Source organism: Enoplosus armatus, chromosome 13 (assembly GCF_043641665.1).
Source record: "Enoplosus armatus isolate fEnoArm2 chromosome 13, fEnoArm2.hap1, whole genome shotgun sequence".
In the NCBI taxonomy this organism is placed as follows: domain Eukaryota; kingdom Metazoa; phylum Chordata; class Actinopteri; order Centrarchiformes; family Enoplosidae; genus Enoplosus; species Enoplosus armatus.
The window spans coordinates 11,910,626-11,931,025 of record NC_092192.1 but is presented as its reverse complement, the minus strand read 5'-3'; the positions used below and the strand labels follow the sequence as shown (position 1 = coordinate 11,931,025).

Here is a 20,400-nt window from a genome sequence, read left to right as displayed (position 1 = left end):
AAACAACAAGGAAGACATAATCGAGTTTTCCATAAAAACAGATTGCCTGTGGCGTCCTGGTAGCGATACATACATACATACATATGTTCTTGATATTGAGATTTACTTTGCTGTTGCTCACACAGTCATATACCACGGGCTTCTCAAAGACACACTGCATTGTCTTTCTAAACGCATAACAGGTTATTGTATGGATCCCAGCTGCATCTGTTTCTCTATGGTTTTTCAATCTCTTCAACAAGCACATTAGTTACAGTATGATTTGCCCTCTGGTCCAGTGGAAATTTGGCCTCATAGCCTTACCAAAAAATGTAATGTCTAGCATGTAGTGTGGGCATTTGTTTTTTTTCTGCTGGAATGTGGGCACGTGTGGTCCACACATATATGAAATGAAAGAGTTACAGATGGCCAGACCAAAGTTAGTCCATGGACAGTTAAGAAAGGATGTTAATATCATACTTATCATGTTACAGTGTTGTGTTCCTTGAGTAAGATTTTCGTACAGAAAATCAACTATTGCAGGAGTGACAACAAACAAAAGCAATTCTTTTTAAATAAGAATGTACTGATCTTTACTTTAATTAAAAAATTAATTTTATTGGAGCAAACAAGTTCAAGAAGAAGTCAGTCAACATATGTTGAAAAAATCTCCAAGATAGAAAGTGCTCAGGGTTTTGTTACATTGGACATTGATGATCATGATCAGTGTGACTGAGTCAGTGGATCCATGCGTCCATACGAGTGGATGCAAAATTACAGAATCATGTTGAGCAGAAGGTCAGACCATCACCAATGATTTGTGGGCATTTTACAACTGAATCTGTCCAAATACATTTGGCAATTCATTTTGAAACAGAAAAGGGGCTACATTACTTTCACTGTATTTATATTTAATATGGCTAAATCAATTGGCCTCATAAATCATAAAGAGATACAAATGAGATACCTTAAGATGTCTGTTTTTGTCTAAATGCAATTCTATGGAGAACACATTGTGTAATATATTTCTAAATAGATTTGGCTTTAATCAGTGTAGCTTGGTTTTGGTCTTTCTTCTGCCTCTGCAGCATAGGAACCTGAAAATGACCAAAGTAGAGAGCAGCAGTGCCATCGCTGCAGACAGCAATAGTAGCAGTATATCTAAACAGTAGTATGAGTACCAGGGCATCTTATAGGCCTCTGTGCGCAGGTGAGGAGCCCCTTTATGGCGCATCACATACTCCACCCAGAAGATGGCCTGATCCATGGGTGCCATTGGCTGATCTCTGTGCAAACGTGACAGTCTTTGCATGTTCTCTCTGTAGCTGTCGTGATGGAGCACTTCATTAAGACCTTTCTCAAAAATGCGGCCGTTAACATCACCTAGCTGAATGATCTTTCCAGCTCCTCTCTCCTGCAGACGTAGAAGGTTGTCATACTGGTCAAAGAACAAGGGTATGCCAAGCACGGGGACCCCATGGTAAATGGCCTCCTGGACTCCGTTGGTTCCTCCATGCGCTACAAAGACTTTGGTCTGTGGGTGGCCCAGGAGGTCCTTCTGTGGCATCCAGTCCACTATCAGGGTGTTGTTGCCCAAAGTAGAAGGACGCACCCCTTTGTGCCTCCATATCACCTGATCAGAAAACAAAAAGAATCATTATGAATTATTTGTACACCAGCAGATATACAATCTAATGAGGTTGCCATCACTGCACCCTGTCTCCACTTACCACACAACTGTAAATTATGTAATAATATACATATACACATATATAGAGAGCACTTTCCAAGATACTCACAGACACTTTACAGAACCTTGAACATTAGAACACAATACAAGCGCAGAGTACTGTGAAAATAAAAGTTTTAAAAAGGTGAGTTTTGCCTAACTTCTTGAACATTGTGCAGTGCAGTGAAAAGTGTCCTTGGTTTACACAGTCCACCATTTATTATGTATCATTAATCTATGTTTAATTCCTCTATAAATCAATCCATCCATTTTCTGTACCCACTCCTTATGACTCATTAGACTTCCTGGGCAGGCTGCCCGTCTATCACAGGGCTATGAATCCTTTTTTTGTGTATTACCAGTGCAATACACACATATATATATAAATATATATATATATATGTATATACACTGTTATTGTATATATTTTTCATTTTCATTTTTCCCTTAAATATTGTAAATGTATATATATATATATATACTGTATATTTTCTATATCTTTATCTTTATTTGTACATACTGCTCATTCTAAATTTATGCTACTTTTCTACTCTTGAATGGGAGCACCCGTAACTTCAGTATTTCTGATTCTGATTCTGATATTCCTTGGAGGACTGATTTGTTCATTTCTAGTTTTTAATCAATTATAATTTTAATAATTTCAAAATGAATATTGCTTTTGTGACAGATTCATTGCAGAATGAATATCCCTCTCTGGATCAAACATTTCATATTATTGCAAAAGTGAATCACTGAGTACATATTACCTTCTGGGGCATCTTAGCAAAGACGCTGGCGATTTCATCTGCAACATCACTGGGCAAAGCGTTAACCAAAGTTCCCAGAGTCATGATGATCACTCCATGCTCCCCAGCACTCTGAACAAAGTCCTCCAGGTCTGCTGGCAGAGGTTGGGCTGGTTTGCACTGGAACCCTCCTATGTAGATGACATTTGGCATTGTGGGCCGAGGGAATTCAAACACAAAATCTGACCTGAACAGCCAAATGTCTGCCTCCTGAAGAAGCGAGATGATGTCACATCCACCCTCGATATATTTCTCACAGAGGGCATCATAGCTTGGGCCCACCATGAATTTCTGCTGAAACACTACAATGCTGTAGAAAAGCATGTTCTTGACCCTCTGGAGGAAATTCATTTTGTCTGTTAAACCCGATCCTGGTACTGGGATATAAGAGAGTGGTGAGGGGGCTATTGCAAAGTGGCCTTCTCCGCTGGTGATCCAGCGAACATTGAGCACCATGGGCAGTTTGAGATACTTGGCTAGTACAACCCCTGGTGCTATGGCTGGGTCAGTGAGAACAAGATCATATTGGGAATCCATTAAGCTTTTGACCATTTTTCCATCTTCAAGGATTTGAACGAGGGCATTGGCCCACAACGCATGGGCCTTAAAAATCATGGAAAGGAAATCTTTGGTGAGTTTGAAGAAAGTAAGTGCTGAAGCCCCCTCTCTCTGCGCCTGGAACAAAAAAGGTTAGGGGAAAAAAGTGGTGAAAAGGGGATTATCTTGATACTTGAATGACTGAATGACCCACATGGGACCCAATACATAGTCCATAATCACTTACCCTCATATTCTCCTGTAGGTACACATCAAAGAAATTCTCTAAACCTTCATTCGAATCGATTTCGATGGTAATGGATGTGTAGAGAGGAGACTTTTCTGGGATGTACCAGCTCTGGGAGTCCCTCATAACAGTGATGCTGTGTCCCCTCGCATGGAGTTCTTCTAGCAGGATCTTCATATTGATCCAGTGGCTGCCGTCTACAGGAAACACCAGGATGTTTCCTCCATTGCAAGGTGGTGTGAAAGAAATCAGACATACACTGAGGAATACAAATATTCCACACACACGATGCAAAGGCATGGTTCCTAAAATGTAAGAGAGAGAAATAATAACATGAGAGACTGTCGTGGGAATTTTAGGAAAACAGAAGACTGGCAACAAGGGAGTAGTTCTTGTGGTTTTATTCACGCCTGCAGACGGACGGCCCGACGGCAACTCAGTCGCTCCTGCCCGGCTGACCGTACTGCATCTCAGAGTGGTCTGCTTTTATACAGCATGTACAGCAAGGACTGTGAACACTCGTAAGACATACACTACTCACAAAAAGTTAGGGATATTTGGCTTTCGGATTTCAGAATGCACCTAAAATGCACTATAGCCTTTACAGGTGAACTTAATTTGACCTTCTCTAAACCTTTGAATGCACATGTCCAACTGTTCAATGTTTCAGTACTTATTGCATAACATGCATGGGTGAGAGGCACCCGAGTGTCACGTCAGACCATTCGAAACCGCTTACATCAGCATGGTCTGTGTGCTAGACGACCTGCAAGGGTACCTGACCACACCACCAGGCACAGGAGTCATCGTCTTGCATGGGCCAGGGAGTATTTGCGCTGGACGAGGAACCAGTGGGCCTCAGAGCTGTTCTCTGATGAAAGTCGATTCACACTGAGCAGAAATGATGGCTGCCAACGCTGTTGAAGACATCAAGGAGAACGCTATGCCTCAGCCACTGTTGTCACCAGACGAGCCTTTGGAGGTGGTGGTGTTACAGTCTGGGCAGATGTGTCAATAGAACTGCCCTACACCTTGTGAATGGTACTGTGACAAGCCGATACTACCTGAATAACATCATTAATCCAGTCATTGTGCCTCTGCATGAGCAACACAGGCCTGATTTCATCTTAATGGACGACAATGCCCCAGCTCATCGAGGTCGCATCATCAGGGAATGGCTGCTGGAGGCTGGGGTACCTCAAATGGAGTGGCCTGCACTTTCTCCAGACCTGAATCCCATAGAAAACCGCTCAGCTGAGTCGTTGTGTAGAGGGTCGTAACCCCGCACCCCAGAACCTCAATGACCTGAGGGCAGCCCTTCAAGAAGAGTGGAATGCCATGCCTCAGCAGACAATAAGCTGACTTGTGAACAGCATGAGACGTCGTTGTCAAGCTGTAATTGATGCTCAAGGACACATGACAAGTTATTGAGACACTGACATTTTTGTTGTGGTATACCCACCACTGTTGTTAGCTTTTGTTTCAATAAATTGTTTGAGATGAAGAAATTACCATTGCATGCTTCTACTTAAATGCCCTACTGTTATGATATAATATCACTGTAGCAGGAACTTTTTACATTTTCCATAAATTTCACCCGAAAGTCGAATATCCCTAACTTTTTGTGAGTAGTGTATATCATTCTCTTTGACAATTATTACCTTGTAGGAAATGAAGCCACATTAAAAGGTAATTCCAGATAACTGATAACACACAGCTAAGAAAACTTAAAGAAAGCTTTAGTCCTTTTACTATGGTCAAAGGGCACAAAGCAAATGTTTGTGACCATAAATGAACTCTTCAGGGTAGAGAAGGAATGTGTTGTATTTTCCCACTACAGAGACCTATTCAGCTTCAACATATGATCTAGAAGAAATGTGCTTAAGTTTTATTCAGGTAAAAACAATGTAAAGATACAGTTTCTGCTGGTAAAACAAATTTACATCTACAGGTTGTTTTGTATTTGAACCAGTTTCATGGTTCTGATGAGAGAACACAGGATGATACCAACCACAACATGATAATGTTCCTGAAATTCACTTACCCATGGTCAAGAGTGGCAACAGTAATCCTACTTGCTGGCAGACTGACAGTCAATCTAAAGGAATACTTATGCATTTGAGTTCAAACTCCAGTCTCAGAGAAGATCAGCCCTTTCACAGGTAAATGAGTTACATGTGGCACGTGTCACATGAAGCTATAGGGCTGCCATGAATGTTCTGCAAATACAAATGAACAAATAAAGAAATTATTTCTTCTTTGTTACGTCATTATAGTTGTATTGCTTCATTTAGAAATGCTGTTAAACTGCTGGTAGTATCCTGTGCAGTGCAGTTTTGTGAAAGTGTGTTTCTCTCTCTCACGGTAGACCAATGCTTGCATCAGAAGAACCTGTGACCTCTTTCATAAGATCATTAGAGTGGGTTGTGTAATGTTGGCCCATATGAGTTAAAAGTGCAAATTAATACCTGGAGAAAACACGAATGGGTTTCCTGGATACATGAATAAGCTATCATGCTTTCTCCAAGTTTTTGACCTGGAAGTTTGTTTACTACAGTTTGTGCCAAATATAGCTGCCAGTTGATTGTAGGTTACAGGTCTCCAAACTAACCATACTCAAGTTACAAGTAAAATTCCTGCATTGAAAATGTTCACATTTGAGAAGCTGAAACCATTAAATGTTTGTCATTGTTTTTCATGGAAAATGACTTAAATGAACAATCACGTATCAAAAGAGTCAAAAGAGATACATTTTCTGATAATCAACTACACAACCAGTCAATGAATCATTTCTGCTCTATACTGTTGGGTCGTTTACTTTTTTACAATGCATCATATTTTAAAAGCTCTTCATACTGTAACAGACTGGGTGACATGTTTGTGAGTGGCAGAGTGTTAGGGAGGAATGTTTGTGGTTCTTCCTGGTAGTTTGGGACGCAGGAGTTAGTGAGACTAGTGCAGAGAGCTAAAAGCAAAGATAACAGGTTTGTTGTTTTGCCATGGGCTAAGGCTCACAGTAGCCTTTGTACTGTTCGCTAATAAATTGCTAGCGGAACCAGATAATGTCTCATAGCCTTATTACGGAGGGACACTACAATGTGTTTTGTACATGAAATCTGTAAAGTAACTAGTAACTAAAGCTGTCTGGTAAATGTAGTGGTGTACAAAGTATAATGTTTCCCACTGAAATGGAGTAGAAATATAAAGTACCTAAAACTTTTACTAAAGTACAGTACTTGAGTAAACCACCACTTTCCACCACTAGGATGAGTCCATCAAGAGCATCATATTTCTATTTGACTGCGACATTTATGGCATGAACCTCTGCACTGGCTCAAACGTTTTAAGTCCACCCAGGAGAAAACGCTCCTCATATTTCAGTAATGCAACTCATGGAGATGCCGGCGGTGCTGCTACGTGGCCAGATTTTTTTTGAGGTGAAAAAAAGATGAAATAGTTCACCTTGTGTTTCACCGTCTGTGTGTTGGGCTGCTGTTAAAATGCTTCTGCACAGCAGTAATGTGGCTGAATGAATCCACTGTGAACAGAGGACTGCAGCTCCTGCAGTCGAGTTTCTGATGTGCTGTTATCATTCTCTAGACCAGGAAGTATCTTTTTAGAGTCTGTAAAATACATTTCTGATGAAAATGAATACTTATAAATAGATCAGATCACATTTTCATAATTAGTTGCACAGATCATGCTTCTGTTCAGATAGTAATGAGAGTCTCTACACTGTGCTGATGTGTTTTAAAGATAAACTGCATAGCTTCTGTGTCAGTTTTCACAATACCGTGTCTCTCTCCTCTTGAGTCCACTTCCTTGGTTTTTCACTGGCTTCCTCAAACACACTCTGGAGAAAAACAATCAACCACCTTCTTTACCAGGAAAAAAAACAATGCACACATTGTGCAGTCTCTGCTGGGTCCTATTGCCTGTCCTTTTTTTCTGGTGTCTTGTTACTGTGGACTTCATATAAGGTGCGTATGCCTATATAGAGGCAGGGGGAAAAGATCTCTCATAGCAGGCGCACAATGACCCCAGTGAAAAGTCGTTTCTGATAGTTTAAGGTATTTTGACAGGAAGGTAGTTTCAAGGATGGAACATTTGATAGTTATCTAGAAGCGTCACAGTCTGGTTGAAAATCTATCTACATCTACATGGAACAATCGGAGCAGCGGGTGACTGTTTAGTCTGTGGCAACTTGGTTGGTGGAAACCAGATTTTAACAATACATCTCCACATGAGGTGGAGTAGGTGTCCATATGTGTGTGCAGTGCCTCGCCAATAAACATTTCTTTACCCATTGATGGCACCTAATGAGGATTTCTTGCATTGGCTGGGAAACGAAGAGGGTTTTTCTAGACATCATCAACCTAAACATCCACACTTGTCACCTGTCACACACACACACACACACACACACACAGCATTCATGTTTCTAATGCGCACTGACAGAAAGAGAGATGGTACACGTGACATATGGAATTACTCATTTCCCACCCTTGATCTCACATACAGTAATTGGCAAATGCAATTGCTTCGTTCCGTTAAGTCCCCATAGAAAATCAATTTCACCATAGGGTTTAGTAAAAATGAAGGCTTTCCCCATGTATGATTTAAGAAAGTGCTTGCAAGTCAGCTGGAGGAAGATGAAACGGGTGATAATTTCTTCCATGACAAATTCCATCATCTAGTGGTTTGTTGATTGAGGAAACACTGACAGTGTACCAAGATCTCCCATACAGCTGAAGTGGGTAAAGATGTTGTGACTAAGACAACAAAAGAAATAGCTGTCACACTCGTGATAACATCTATTACTTTTACTTGGGCTGATTTAAGGATTCATTACTGTGTTCTGGGACATGATGTTTAAACACTAAAATACATACAAGTTACATGCTCTATGAGAATAAAATGATAGCTCAGAATCACTTTGTGTATACTTGGTGTTTAACTTGCCCCCAAGGGCACTGAGCAGACATCACAGGAAACTGCTCCCCATCAGATTTTATAGTTTGTATTCCTTATTTTTCCAGGTGTTTCCTTTATATCAAGGAAGTCAACTATATCAAGGAAGTCAAACATACCCTGTACACCAGACCATAACCTGTTACACAGTTTGACAGACTTTGTTCATCATCAGCTGTCAAATAATTCACTTCAAAATGATTAACAGTGAAATGTAAACAATCAAAATAGCATTAAAGCACAAACCTACTCGGCCATGCTTACAGAAGTATGCCGTGCCATATATCTTATGTAACAGCTTAAGTCTGAATAAATAAAAAGTTACCATTACAGTATCAGAGGGGTTATTTTTGTTACAGTCTGCACAAGCCATTTTCATTTGTCAGCAGGGCTCTGGACAGGATAATGGCTATGTGGAAACCCCGGGATGTCTGACTCATGCATCAGTGAGGGGTCTCTGCAGCTCCACACATGAAGAATGAGAAACAGCTTGAAACCACGGAGCGCTCCGATTATGGGAGCAGATGGACAAATGAATGAGGAGAAGTTTCTCACCTGCAGTTTGTTTATTCAGTCACCTCCATTCATTCGCTCTGTATCTGAGTTTCACTTTAGAGCTCCTGTTTTAGTTTTTCCTTCCATCTTGAGCACTGGCAATCTAGTGTTTTTTTTATGAAACAAGTTGTGTTAAATTAGTTTGTAAATGTTTCTATCCAGGGACTGCAAAGGGAAACTTACCTTTTGGCATTCATTTAAATCACATCAATGTAAATGAATCTGTAATGTCCCTGATAAAAAACATAAAGTCATAAAGTCTTCCATTTGGAATATTTAAGGACACTGAAATAAACATATAAATAAAACACATTTGTATTTAGTTGTGATTGGTTATTAAAGCTGCAAAAAGTCACAGAAATAAAACAATTAAAATTTTGAATTGTAATTTTGTGTCATTTGAAAACCTCTATTACATTCAATAAACCTACCTTGCAATAATGTAATCTAATCTAAATGAATCTAATCAAAAGAACAAAAAAATAATAAAGCTATAATAAACTGTTTTAATAACAATTGTACAAACAGAGAGGCAGGGTTTTCACATCACACACATCACATCAAATTAGACACATTTCTGTATAAATCAATGGGCTTAGACAATGATTTTGAGATTGTTTATCTGCCACACAACCGACTGGGATATTAGTGGGAGTGGGAAAAGTATGAATGAAGGAAAAAATTGATGCATCTGCAAAATGTTAGTATGTTAGGCAGAGTTGGGTGAACTTCATGGCGAACTTAAAGAATGGAGTGCAGCTTTTTCAGAAACCCCATCTGAGAAGAGCAAAAGCGCACAGAAGCTTCCCAGATTCCAAAAGCTCGAGAGGGAGGAAACTCACTGGCAACGACAGATGAAGTGGAAAAGATGAGCAATTTCAGCAAATGTTAAGCTGTGATTTTTATTAATCAATTAACACTGCACATCAAATCCCATAGCTAGAGGCAAAAGCTAATACCAACACATGGAGTATTCAAGACTTGCCAAAAATGGCAGCCTAATCTATGACTATCACTGTTACTTAAACAATATATCTGGTTTTGTAGTTCCTGTAAGAAAAAAAAAATTAAATTCAGAATAATGAGATAATTAGTTAAGTAAAACAACTAAAGATTTAAAAAAAAAATAATAATAATTTTAACAACCTTCGCCCTTAAAGGTCAGATACAGAGTAATAGCTGACTTTTCATTGTGACTAGATCACATAGTTCTTGGAGTCTCAGGTGAGGGCAAAATGCTCTTTTTCCATGTTGGGGGCAGGTTTTAGCCTTTTCGAGATGGAAGGCTCTGAGGATGGATAAAGGTGTTTGGATTGACAAATTGTGAATTTTCTGATGGAAAGGTCACGGACCAAACTAAAAATGTTTGACTCAATTAATCATCACTGGATGGACTGTTGTTTTTGTTTTTATGAGTTAGGAAAAACCTTCAGGGGACCTTCATTGGAAAATCACTTATTGCCCCTTTAAAGTGGACACACACATCAATCTGATCAAACAAGGGGAACCTCGGTCAATGTCACCTCTGTTGAGCAAGCTCTCACACATTCCTGTTTTCCTTTTTTTCCATTTTCACATTGAGAAAGAGCAGGTATACACTTGCCAAATGACTCTCCCATTATGGTGACATACTGTGTGTGTGTGTGTGTGTGTGTGTGTGTGTGTGGGTGGGTGTGTGTGTGTGTTTGGAATAGAGCAGTTCAAGTTTCCTTGGGGTGGAGATGATGATGATCTCAGTGTGCTATAGCAGGATCCTGCAACTGACAGATGAAAACCTTAAAAAACAAACACAACTGCAAGATACACCCTGATGAACTTTCTCTCTCATGTGCCAGCCTGTTCGAGGAAGGAACGGACTGCACATGCAATCTCAGTATTTCAGTGATGGATAGTTTCTCAGGAAAAATTTCAAAGTCTTTGTCCTTTGTGAACAAAAACACTCTCTTCAGGAGTACAGACTAAAAGGAGGCCTCTTTCTTGTTAGTCATATGCGCCCATACAAATACACACAAGCAAACTGACCTCTTTTTTCTAGTTTTCCATACGCAGCCTGAATTAAAGGACAGGTCTCTTAGACAAAATATAAAGCTGATTACAGGCTCCATCTTAGCCAAATGCCTTTGATTTGTCCCCTCTTTGTTTTGGGTGCTTATTTCAATTACACCTTGCAGGCGAACTTCATACATGCAACTGTTTTATTATGAAATAAAATGGGATCATCCCAGATCACCACAAGGATATAATGACATCTGTCACTGTCTACATAAACAGGCAATTTATAAAATGTGACTGAATTTGTTGTACGAGGTACACAGCAAAATTAATGTTTGCTCCTTGATGAAATAAAGATTCAATACTTTATTGCCATTTCAAGTCAAATATCATTCGCAAATGTAGTCTGTGTAGACCATATGTTTGTGATATACAAATTCACCACAAGGGGAATAGACTACCACTTTTCCATTGTGATTGATCATTTGTTTAATTTTATTCCTTAATAAAACATACAAAGACTTACAGGGCACTTTAGTCACCTGTATATATATATATGTATAAATTCACTGACAGTACCGAAAGGAATAGAATCTAAAAACCTGTAGTACAATTTGGATAATGGCTGGCAGTAAACTAAAGTCTGTGTGATTTGTAGTATGTTAAACATGCATGCAAAACCCCCAAAAACATTAGAATGCCTCTTTAATCTGCTCTCTAAGGTCGGGGACATATTTCATCACAAAATGAACCTTCAGAAACTTTAATAATCATCTTTCTTTCTTTCTTTCTTATATTTCCAGCATGTCTTGCCAGAGAACCTTGTCATTATGTTTCATTCATTATTTATTATTTAGTATCCCAAACAGATAACTTGATTAGAAAATATGGATCCATTAAAGAGAACAGAGGAGATTGCATGAGATAGCATGACATATTCACCTTCACCACTAATGCAACAAACAGATGTAGCCATCATATTTACCCATGCAAACGCAAATTGTTACCAGCTTCTCAGATTTCCTGTCCTGTTGACTGAAGACGGTAGAAACAGCCTGTGCTGCAATCCACCATAAAGTCATACACATAAACAACTGTATGCAACAGTATGGCCTTTTGGACTGTTTATATAAAGACCCCACACAGCAATGGAGCCAGTTGCATCGTTTACAGTCTATAAAGTCTGGAAGTTACTGATACAAAGCAATATCTGTGTTGCTTTTGGCTCACTGACTGGCTGTCTCAGACATATAGCATATTTGACAGATGAGTCTAAATGTATTTCAGTTGCAGATATCCACAGAAAAGAAAAGAAAGAAAAACCCTCAATGAAGCATTATTAGCATTAACTACAAATGCATAACATCCACTCCATTCCCAACGAGGTCCAAAGTTTAGCAGCTTTTAACGACACTGACCTCTGCTTTACTCTCTGCACCATGAAATCAGTTCAATCATCTGGGAGAGATCAAAAACTCCTCAAGATTTATGATTCTATTTCGCCATCTTCATCACTGGACAGGATTGTGTGCGGGCCCCTCACTGACCTGTCCCCCTGCACGTGTGCGCACAAGTGCAACGTTGCTCGCACGTGTGAACACAATGATTATTTCTTTCCATCCATAACACTCAATCTGTCTTCCATTCTGGACATGGAGAGAATCAGTGTAGCACTGACAGCTCTCTGGAAACGGCATTCGAACGCACACGTGCACACATACACGCACATTTAAATGCCCATACACACACATAGTACAGATGAATGGTTTGATAATGCGTTGTTATTTCTGATATCTTATTTTTCTAATCAGACACGTTCTTTTTTCTTCTTTTTTTTCAAGTTGGACAGTAGTTCTTCAAGCAGACTCAGGCCGTTAGCTTTGCGCTGAGAAGTCCTGATCTCTTAACTAAAGCGAGAGTGTTAAGCAACAACGAAAGAATAGTATTCATATGACACAGACTATAAGGCCTCATGTTGGCACATCCAAACGACCATGGGGCAGGCCCAGAACACACTGGAGGGATTACATATCCCATCTGGCCAAGGAACACTTCAGAATCCCCCAGGAAGAACCAGAGGACATGGCCACATAATTGGCTGAAAATGGATGGATGGATGGACCTTATGTTGCAAATGAACAGCATGTAATCACTGAATACTGTTTTTCACAGATTTCATGTTCGCTTTAATTAGCAGGCAGAAATACATTACAAATTAAAATGTGTTTAGGACAAGATAATGGCACAAAATAGTATCACATTACTTGATTTATATTGATGTAAACCTGTAGTGGTAGAGAAGTCTGTCCACCCCTAATTAATATGCAAATAAATATGTTTCTGGGTGCAGTAGGAGTCAAACGTTCACTTCTAGAAAACAACAAGCTTATTGTAAGGTAACAAAAACTTGAGAGTTGATCAGACGAATGGCCCTCACAAGCCCATTTAAAGAAAGCAAACCGGGCCAGTTGTCATTTTGTACCATAATCTTCACAGACAACATTGAACCCTCGTCAACCCACGTCATCCCACATGGGAATAACCTTTTCTCTTACTGGCAAAATTCCACTTTGTTGAAACACTTTAATCACTTAAATGCATCCTTTTCTGAAGGCCAAATTTGAAAACTCTGCAGCGCTCCAGCTGTCAGATGTGATCAAACCTTAAAACGCTGTGTTATGCACTGCACACAACAGTAAGCTGTGTGGATTGTTATACCTCTACTGATTGCTGTGCATTCAGCTGGTTGTTTTCCACTGTTTGAGGATGAGAAATTGTCCTCACTTGTCTAATATGCCAATATTCTGTTCATGGGCTGGAGTATGTGAGAGGGCATGCACTCTTCACTCTTATCAAAGGGAGATACCTGATATCTATTTCCTGTGCTTACAGCCAGAAGAAAGATTGTTCAATGTATATAATATACAGAGAGAGAGAGAGATTTATAGCCACATAAACAACCATTTAGGATATAAACCAATCAATATGGGAATCTGTACCTCACAATAACTGAGCTCAGGCTAAAAATCATGTATGTTGTGAGTGTGTGTTTAGGCACCAGAGGGTCAGGCCCAATTACAGAATCTAAAGTTATAGTCAGAAGTGTTTTGCATGATGTTTTGCAACAGGCCTGTGTTTAGGCATGTGGAGTTCATGCAGAACACAGGATAGTTCAGTCATACCTAGTTCAAAGACCTCTATAACTTCCTAATGCTTAACATTTACACTGGAGAGTCTTTTGTAAATATCTATAAACAGTGAAAAGGTTAAGGTCACAGCGTGATGTAAGCAGTGGAGAAATAAGCTCATGACACCACCACCACACACACACACACACACACCAAAACCACCACCTCTACAGGCAGCAGAAGCAAACCTTTAACTGCAGTGTTTTGAAAAAGTAAATATACAAATGATTTATTCAAATATGTCAATTTATGTGAGTAGTGACTAAGCGGAATGGAGCAGAAATGAAGTTGACAAAAATACATTTAACCAAGACCACAATCGTATTTTAACCATGGAGTTTTAATTTGCCTTGACTACACTTGACATTATGTCTAACTTTGAAAAATTTATTAAGTCGCAGGGGAACTAACAAATAATATCACCATCATCTGGGCAAGATTTCAATTAGTTTAATACTTTGGTTTATGAGCAAATACTTGCAAAACTAATGACATTCCCATCAACCTCAGCTGTACTGTGTTCAGTGCTAATTAGCAAGTGTTAGCATGCTAACATGATAAACTAAGATGGTGAACATGGTATAAACATTATACCTGCTAAACATCAGCCTGTTAGCATTGTAATTGTGAGCATGTTAGCATTTAGCTCAAAGCACAGTCTCACAGAGCTGCTAGCGTGGCTGTAGACTTGTTTTATAAGGTTCCATATACACTAATACAGTTATTTTTGAATTTATATGAACATTTGCATCCTCTGAATCCAAACAATATGCCTTTTCCATATTGTATATTTAATTACTTTTTTAGTAATTTGTAAAGTTTTAAATGCATTTTATGTGTAACCCCTCGTCAGCAAAGACTCCAAATACTGGACAGATGAACTGCTGAGTAGTTTAACACAGAGCCAGTCTGAGAAACATAATCTACACTACCTATGCTCTGTACTCGCCCACTTTAAAATCCCACTCAGGATCAGTTTAAGATGTAATGACGTCCCAAGGCCCCAGACTCAGACCTGTTCCTCCCACCCCCAGTGTCGTCCACACTGTATCATAGCCTGGACGCCAGTCAACCGCCTTTTAACTTTCCAGCCCCGCGCTAAAGCCAAACATCTGTCTCCCACTCAAAAGGAGTCTCAACTCCTTCTTCAATGCATTATAACGCCCCTGTAATCCCAGACCCAATACATAACATGGAATGTGCAAAAAGATATCAATGTATTCATTCTCAAATTGTTTTCCAGACAGTCCACACAACCTCCCACAACACACATACACACAAAACAGAAACCAGTGCAGTTTTTTTATTCTTCTTTTACATGTTGTGTTTTTTATGTGTTTAGGCCATGCAGTTAGTCTGGGTTTATACAACTGTGATGTCAAACCTGGAGTTTATGTTATTTCTAATTAATTTAAAACTTAATATTATCCTGGCCTTAGTGTTGGGTTTAAAAACAGCAAGACAACTCAAGGAAGTTCATCACGATTTCACAAAATTGCCTTGAAATTGATGGACTGATTTGAAAAACAATTTGCAATATCAAGGCATCAACTGATGTCTGCCTCTCAAATACACAGCGAATGGATTGAGTCCCCTACTTGTGCACAGAGAAAAGAGAAGGAAAACGTCTGCCTCGTCTTCCACAGTGAGTTTCAGTTATGATAAGATCTTTCTTTTAATGGAAAAGAGCAGTTAGAAGAAAAAATGATTACACACCTCCCTGCCTCCCTCTGTGTGTATGTGCAGGCACTGGTGCGCTCACTCATGCCAGTGTTTACCTCAACCACACATGGGCCAATGTGTGACCATTATTTAGCTGTAAGTCAGTGGCACAGAGATGTGCCAAGGAAAAGCAAAGAAAGGTTCCTTCCAAAATCATGTCTACTTCCATTCACTCATAGTCAGTAAAATTAATGTTGCGTCTCATACAGCCGGCTCTAATTTCTTTTTTGTCTTCTTTGTTGGCCCAGAGTTTGTTTTTAGAAGCTCACCACACAGTTCACGAAACAGAATAAAAGCTGCTTACGTAAGTGACCCACAACTAATAGAAATATTCTGCTGTGCCAATGCATGTTCAAACACCCATGCGTGTACACACACATATTGTAATGTAGCACTGTATAATAATTATGAGATTTAAGGTTCAACTTATATCAACCCAATCTTATGGACAAAGGAGTTTGCTGAATCTCTGTTTCCAGAGGGGAAGTGCTGTTTTAGGGGCAGTGAGTGACATATTAGACTTTCCTCGACATAGACCAGACAGAGGAACTGCCACCTTATCTTATCCAAAGTAAGTTCAACCACTCTTACTCAACTTGAAACAACTTGCATCAACATTACTAATGAGGAAGCAGAGTTTTTCCTATCCTTGCGGCACTATTCTCTTTTTGTTGTCAATAAATGTCCTTTTGCTTAATTCACTAAGTCTCATTTTTCATCCTGAACCGAGCTGCACACACACACACACACACACACACACACACACACACACACTCAAAGCTCTTACAGTATCTCAGAGGCTGTGTTAACCTCTGGCTCTGTCTCGTCACTATTTATCGTTTGTCTTTAACAACACCAATATATTGTATCCCATTCTCTTCAGTGGGCAGACCCATTGTTCTAATACACTGGCCTCCATCAGTGTGCAAACTTATTGAGTTTTCTGGTCATCTATCAAATTACCATGGCCATTTTTTGTGGTCAGCCCAGTCTGAATTTGCAGCCAACGCACCAAAAAAAGCATGAAATACCCCTGCTGTTTCTGGAATATTATTCTGACTGCAGACAGAATAATCAGACATCGACACTCCATTCGAACAGGCATCGCCAGTGATGTCATTGAACAGATGCACAATAATGTACAACCCTCCCCTTGTTGACTCTTTTGTGACTCCTCTTTCTCAGTTTTTCCAGCATCCCATCCACTTGACAGTTTTGTTGAGTGGTTTAAAGGCAAGGAATTCACAATTAATCCCCCTCATCATTGTTGGGGTTGGGATAGAAGCGGTGGACTGACAGCTCTTGAGGTTTCTCCGGAGGGCTGGTTTGAAACTTCTGACACACGCTGAACATCCGCATCCAGCGTCAACTTACACCCACACCCACGCTCAGCACCATTCCCTGTGATAATAATAACAAAAGCAACAAGAGCACATGTCTCAGTGCTGTTTTCCACCCTTATCTCAGGGGTTAATCTGCTTAAAAACACTGTATTTTAAATAATCTCTAACATAGTGTGATAACTGTAATATCAGGGAGGACTTGGCTTGAGGGGGCAATTAATTTTGTCTGTGATGCCACTTTTCCACAGTCAAAAGTGTCTTAACCATTTATTCACCCTAACTCTACCAAAGTTTGTACTCTGGCCAAATCCAAATTCAGTGGCACCCTTTTCCTTATGCTTAGCCTTATGGATAGAGTAGCATTTCATCACCTCATAACTGTCAATCTAACTCTGGTGAGGTGCCAACTGGCTGCTGGCCAATACGCTGCACACCCCACCTCTGCTCTGATGACAGACACGTTCGTATTTCCCGGACGGTGTTTGGAGAAGCACTGACAGGATGTGAGAGCTTATTTTTCCTGTGGAGGGTGGATGGCAGTGATGTAGCATGAATCATGACAATTGTTGCAAACAAAGTGCAAATAAAAGATGACCAGTGTGTTTGCATTATTCTTCAAATCATTTGTACTTTCCTACTGTTCAGGATTTTTTTACTGACCAGAAAGTGTGAATCTAAGGTACATTACAACACTCAACCCTGACGCAATGTCCCTGACCTTACTCCACTGATAGTGTAAGATCAGTGACCACAATAATTACACACGTGAGTTTTTATGAATCAGTGCAGGCTAACAAATCCCTCGTGCAGCTTGTACAATATGGTGATGTGCTCAATACATTTAATTCAACTTTTTTTTTAAGCGTTGATGCTTTCGCTCAAAGCTGCACGTTCACAGAAACATAAAGTGACAGTCAAATAAGAAAACATGAAAATCAATGTTAATGTGTATGTCTGTGACCGACATAAGTTAGGTTGTTGTTTATTTGTTTTTTCTTTTATTTTTACTGCTGTCGAGTGAAAACGTTCAGTTGTTTTAATTTTTGTGATAAACTGAATACTGTAATAGTGTTTCTTTATGGGGTGAGAAAATGTTCCTACTAATTAAAGTAGTTAAACCAACAATTGGGTTATCTGAAAAATGCACTGATAACAGGGATTTTATCTTAGCAAAGTTGACATTTTGTATATGCATGGTTTAAAAAAATAATTCAGTCAATATATATGATTGGGTTAAATTTTAAAACCATAAAGGGGGCCTTAAATTGGCAGGAATATGACTTGGACAAATTCACAGCAGTATGACGATCGTGTGAATAAAATATTTATCAAAGAAAAAGCTGTTTCTCACATGCTATCAACCTATCAATTACTCATATCTCATAATTTACTCGTAATATATAATACTACATGAATAAATGAAGGCAGTAACTCGACATCATTGTAAATGAGGTCAACTTCAATGGTTATTCGAGTTTAAATTAAGGTTTGAAATTAAATGAAATTGTGTATCTTGAGGTAATAATAAGGAGTTGTAGAGTTTGTGTTGACAGGTGGATTGACAGATGATGTCTCCATAACAGACTGGAAACACAACATGTGATGTCTGAGTCATAGCTTCCATCAGACTGGCTTTCTACAGGGGTTTTTTATATCAGTTCTGGATTCTGTCTTGTGCAGTGGAGCAAGTTCCCAGCATGACTAACAGGGACCAAATACTGTAAAAACCAGATGGAAAGATAATGTGATAGTGAATGAACAATGTGTTTGCTCCAATTTTTTTTTACAAAAAACATCACATGTAAAACTTTTAAAAGGGTAACTCTTCACTAACTCTTTTAAGGCAGAAAAGCACTCCAGCACTGAAGTTGCATTGGAGATGCAACACAACAAGCTGCAGTTATTATGCACTTTAGAACAAAAAGATACCATACTTTTTGTTCTTAGCTAGTTAGATTGATTAATTCACATCAGTGGTCACATATATCTGGAGACAGTGCCGTCATTGCCAGTGCACATCAAATATTATGTGCAGAAAAATGTACATCAACACTGTATATCAAAACCCAAATACATTTTCAAGGAGCAATACACAGCATTTACACAACTGTCTGGTGGGATCAGTGGTGGTCGCGAGTACAATTACTTTGATTTTAAAAGTGCTGCTGAAATACAGTATATGAACAGCAATTTTTCACAAAGAAGTGGCTGATGAGTCTGTGTTTATTAGAGAAGACGGACGGGACACACTGACGTCTACACCTTCCACAGGCCAACAGTGAGAGTAAGCAGTGACAGGACCGCAACACATGGGGAACTGGACATCTGGTTTATAGTTACATGTACATGTACACTCCTGAACAAAATCTTAAGGCCGGGGGGAAAATTACAAGAATTCGCATTTCGCACTGGTGGATCGTAAGCAGGTTGTAAGTAGAGCTTCAAAATGCAAAAAGAAGAAACAGGAGCCAGAGACAAAAAATAGAGAGTAGGCAATTCATTGCAAACTGCATTTAAACTCAAACAGGCTGTTCATTGTCTGTTTTGATTTCCCCCCGGCCTTAAGATTTTGTTCAGGAGTGTACTGCATTCAACTAAATTTAATCTTCATTTCTGGATTTGATTGGCTACCAGTGATGTACATCAAAATACACACAAGTCACACAGACTTGTGAATGCATGAAAAACCTGTTCCGATATGGTGTTATTAGTACTTTGATCAGATCAACTGTGGCAAATACTGAGTTAAAGATCCTTTCCAGACATGTTTTAAGACATAAGAATACTCTGCTTGGATTAATCCTTTGTGTCCATGATGTTTTTTTATTTTGTTTACCTTGTTAAAAAATTGCATCCAATCCTGAATCTATGAATATGCAAATATTGTTCATTTCAAAAGTTTAACTTCCTGATACAAGATTCAATTTATAGTCATACTGGACCCTGATTATCTTCCAAACTTGTTGCTCTCACAAATCATGCTTGTATGTATACGTGTTAACCTCACATTTGAGGTGAGCGCAGAAAAACATTCCCCCTTCAGCAGATGAATGTGGAAATAGCCTTCTAGTGTCAAACTCTGCACATAGATCATTCTGCATAGTGAAGCTCAAACATCCAGGTGAAGTAACAATATGCAAAACATTTCACAAAACTTGTAGACCAGTGGGGGGGCCACTGCGCTCTGCTGAATAAGTCTATAACACATCAGATTTGATTTTTTTTTTTTTAAACACTCCATTGTGGTGACTCCCTGCTAATATCCCAGAATGCCGTTTTTGACCTTCCTGGGTGTTTTTCCTACTTTCTTGAGAATCTGTTGGGCAATTGC

The 20,400-nt window shown here is 39.3% G+C and overlaps 1 protein-coding gene across 2 annotated transcripts; it reads right to left on the bottom strand.

Annotated features, from left to right (window-relative positions):
* Nucleotides 1–581: 581 nt before the first annotated feature.
* On the bottom strand, nt 582–7,147 carry ugt5d1 (UDP glucuronosyltransferase 5 family, polypeptide D1). Of its 2 annotated transcripts, none has more exons than XM_070916700.1 (4): nt 7,092–7,147; nt 3,299–3,603; nt 2,476–3,189; nt 582–1,612 (listed from the first exon to the last, which is right to left on the bottom strand). In XM_070916700.1, the coding sequence occupies exons 2-4, from the start codon at nt 3,596–3,598 to the stop codon at nt 1,028–1,030; spliced, it is 1,599 nt and encodes a 532-aa protein (XP_070772801.1). In that variant the 5' UTR covers nt 3,599–3,603; nt 7,092–7,147; the 3' UTR covers nt 582–1,027. The 2 variants fall into 2 exon arrangements, with proteins under 2 accessions (XP_070772801.1, XP_070772800.1); XM_070916699.1 differs by lacking the exon at nt 7,092–7,147 and adding an exon at nt 5,343–5,401.
* Nucleotides 7,148–20,400: the final 13,253 nt, after the last annotated feature.

Bases quoted from the DNA above. Each gene is read 5' to 3' on its own strand.
- ugt5d1 (XM_070916699.1), bottom strand. The intron at 3,190-3,298 runs GTAAGTGATTAT...TTTTTGTTCCAG, and splicing joins ACCTACAGGAGAATATGAGG to GCGCAGAGAGAGGGGGCTTC. The intron at 1,613-2,475 runs GTAATATGTACT...TTTTCTGATCAG, and splicing joins TTGCTAAGATGCCCCAGAAG to GTGATATGGAGGCACAAAGG.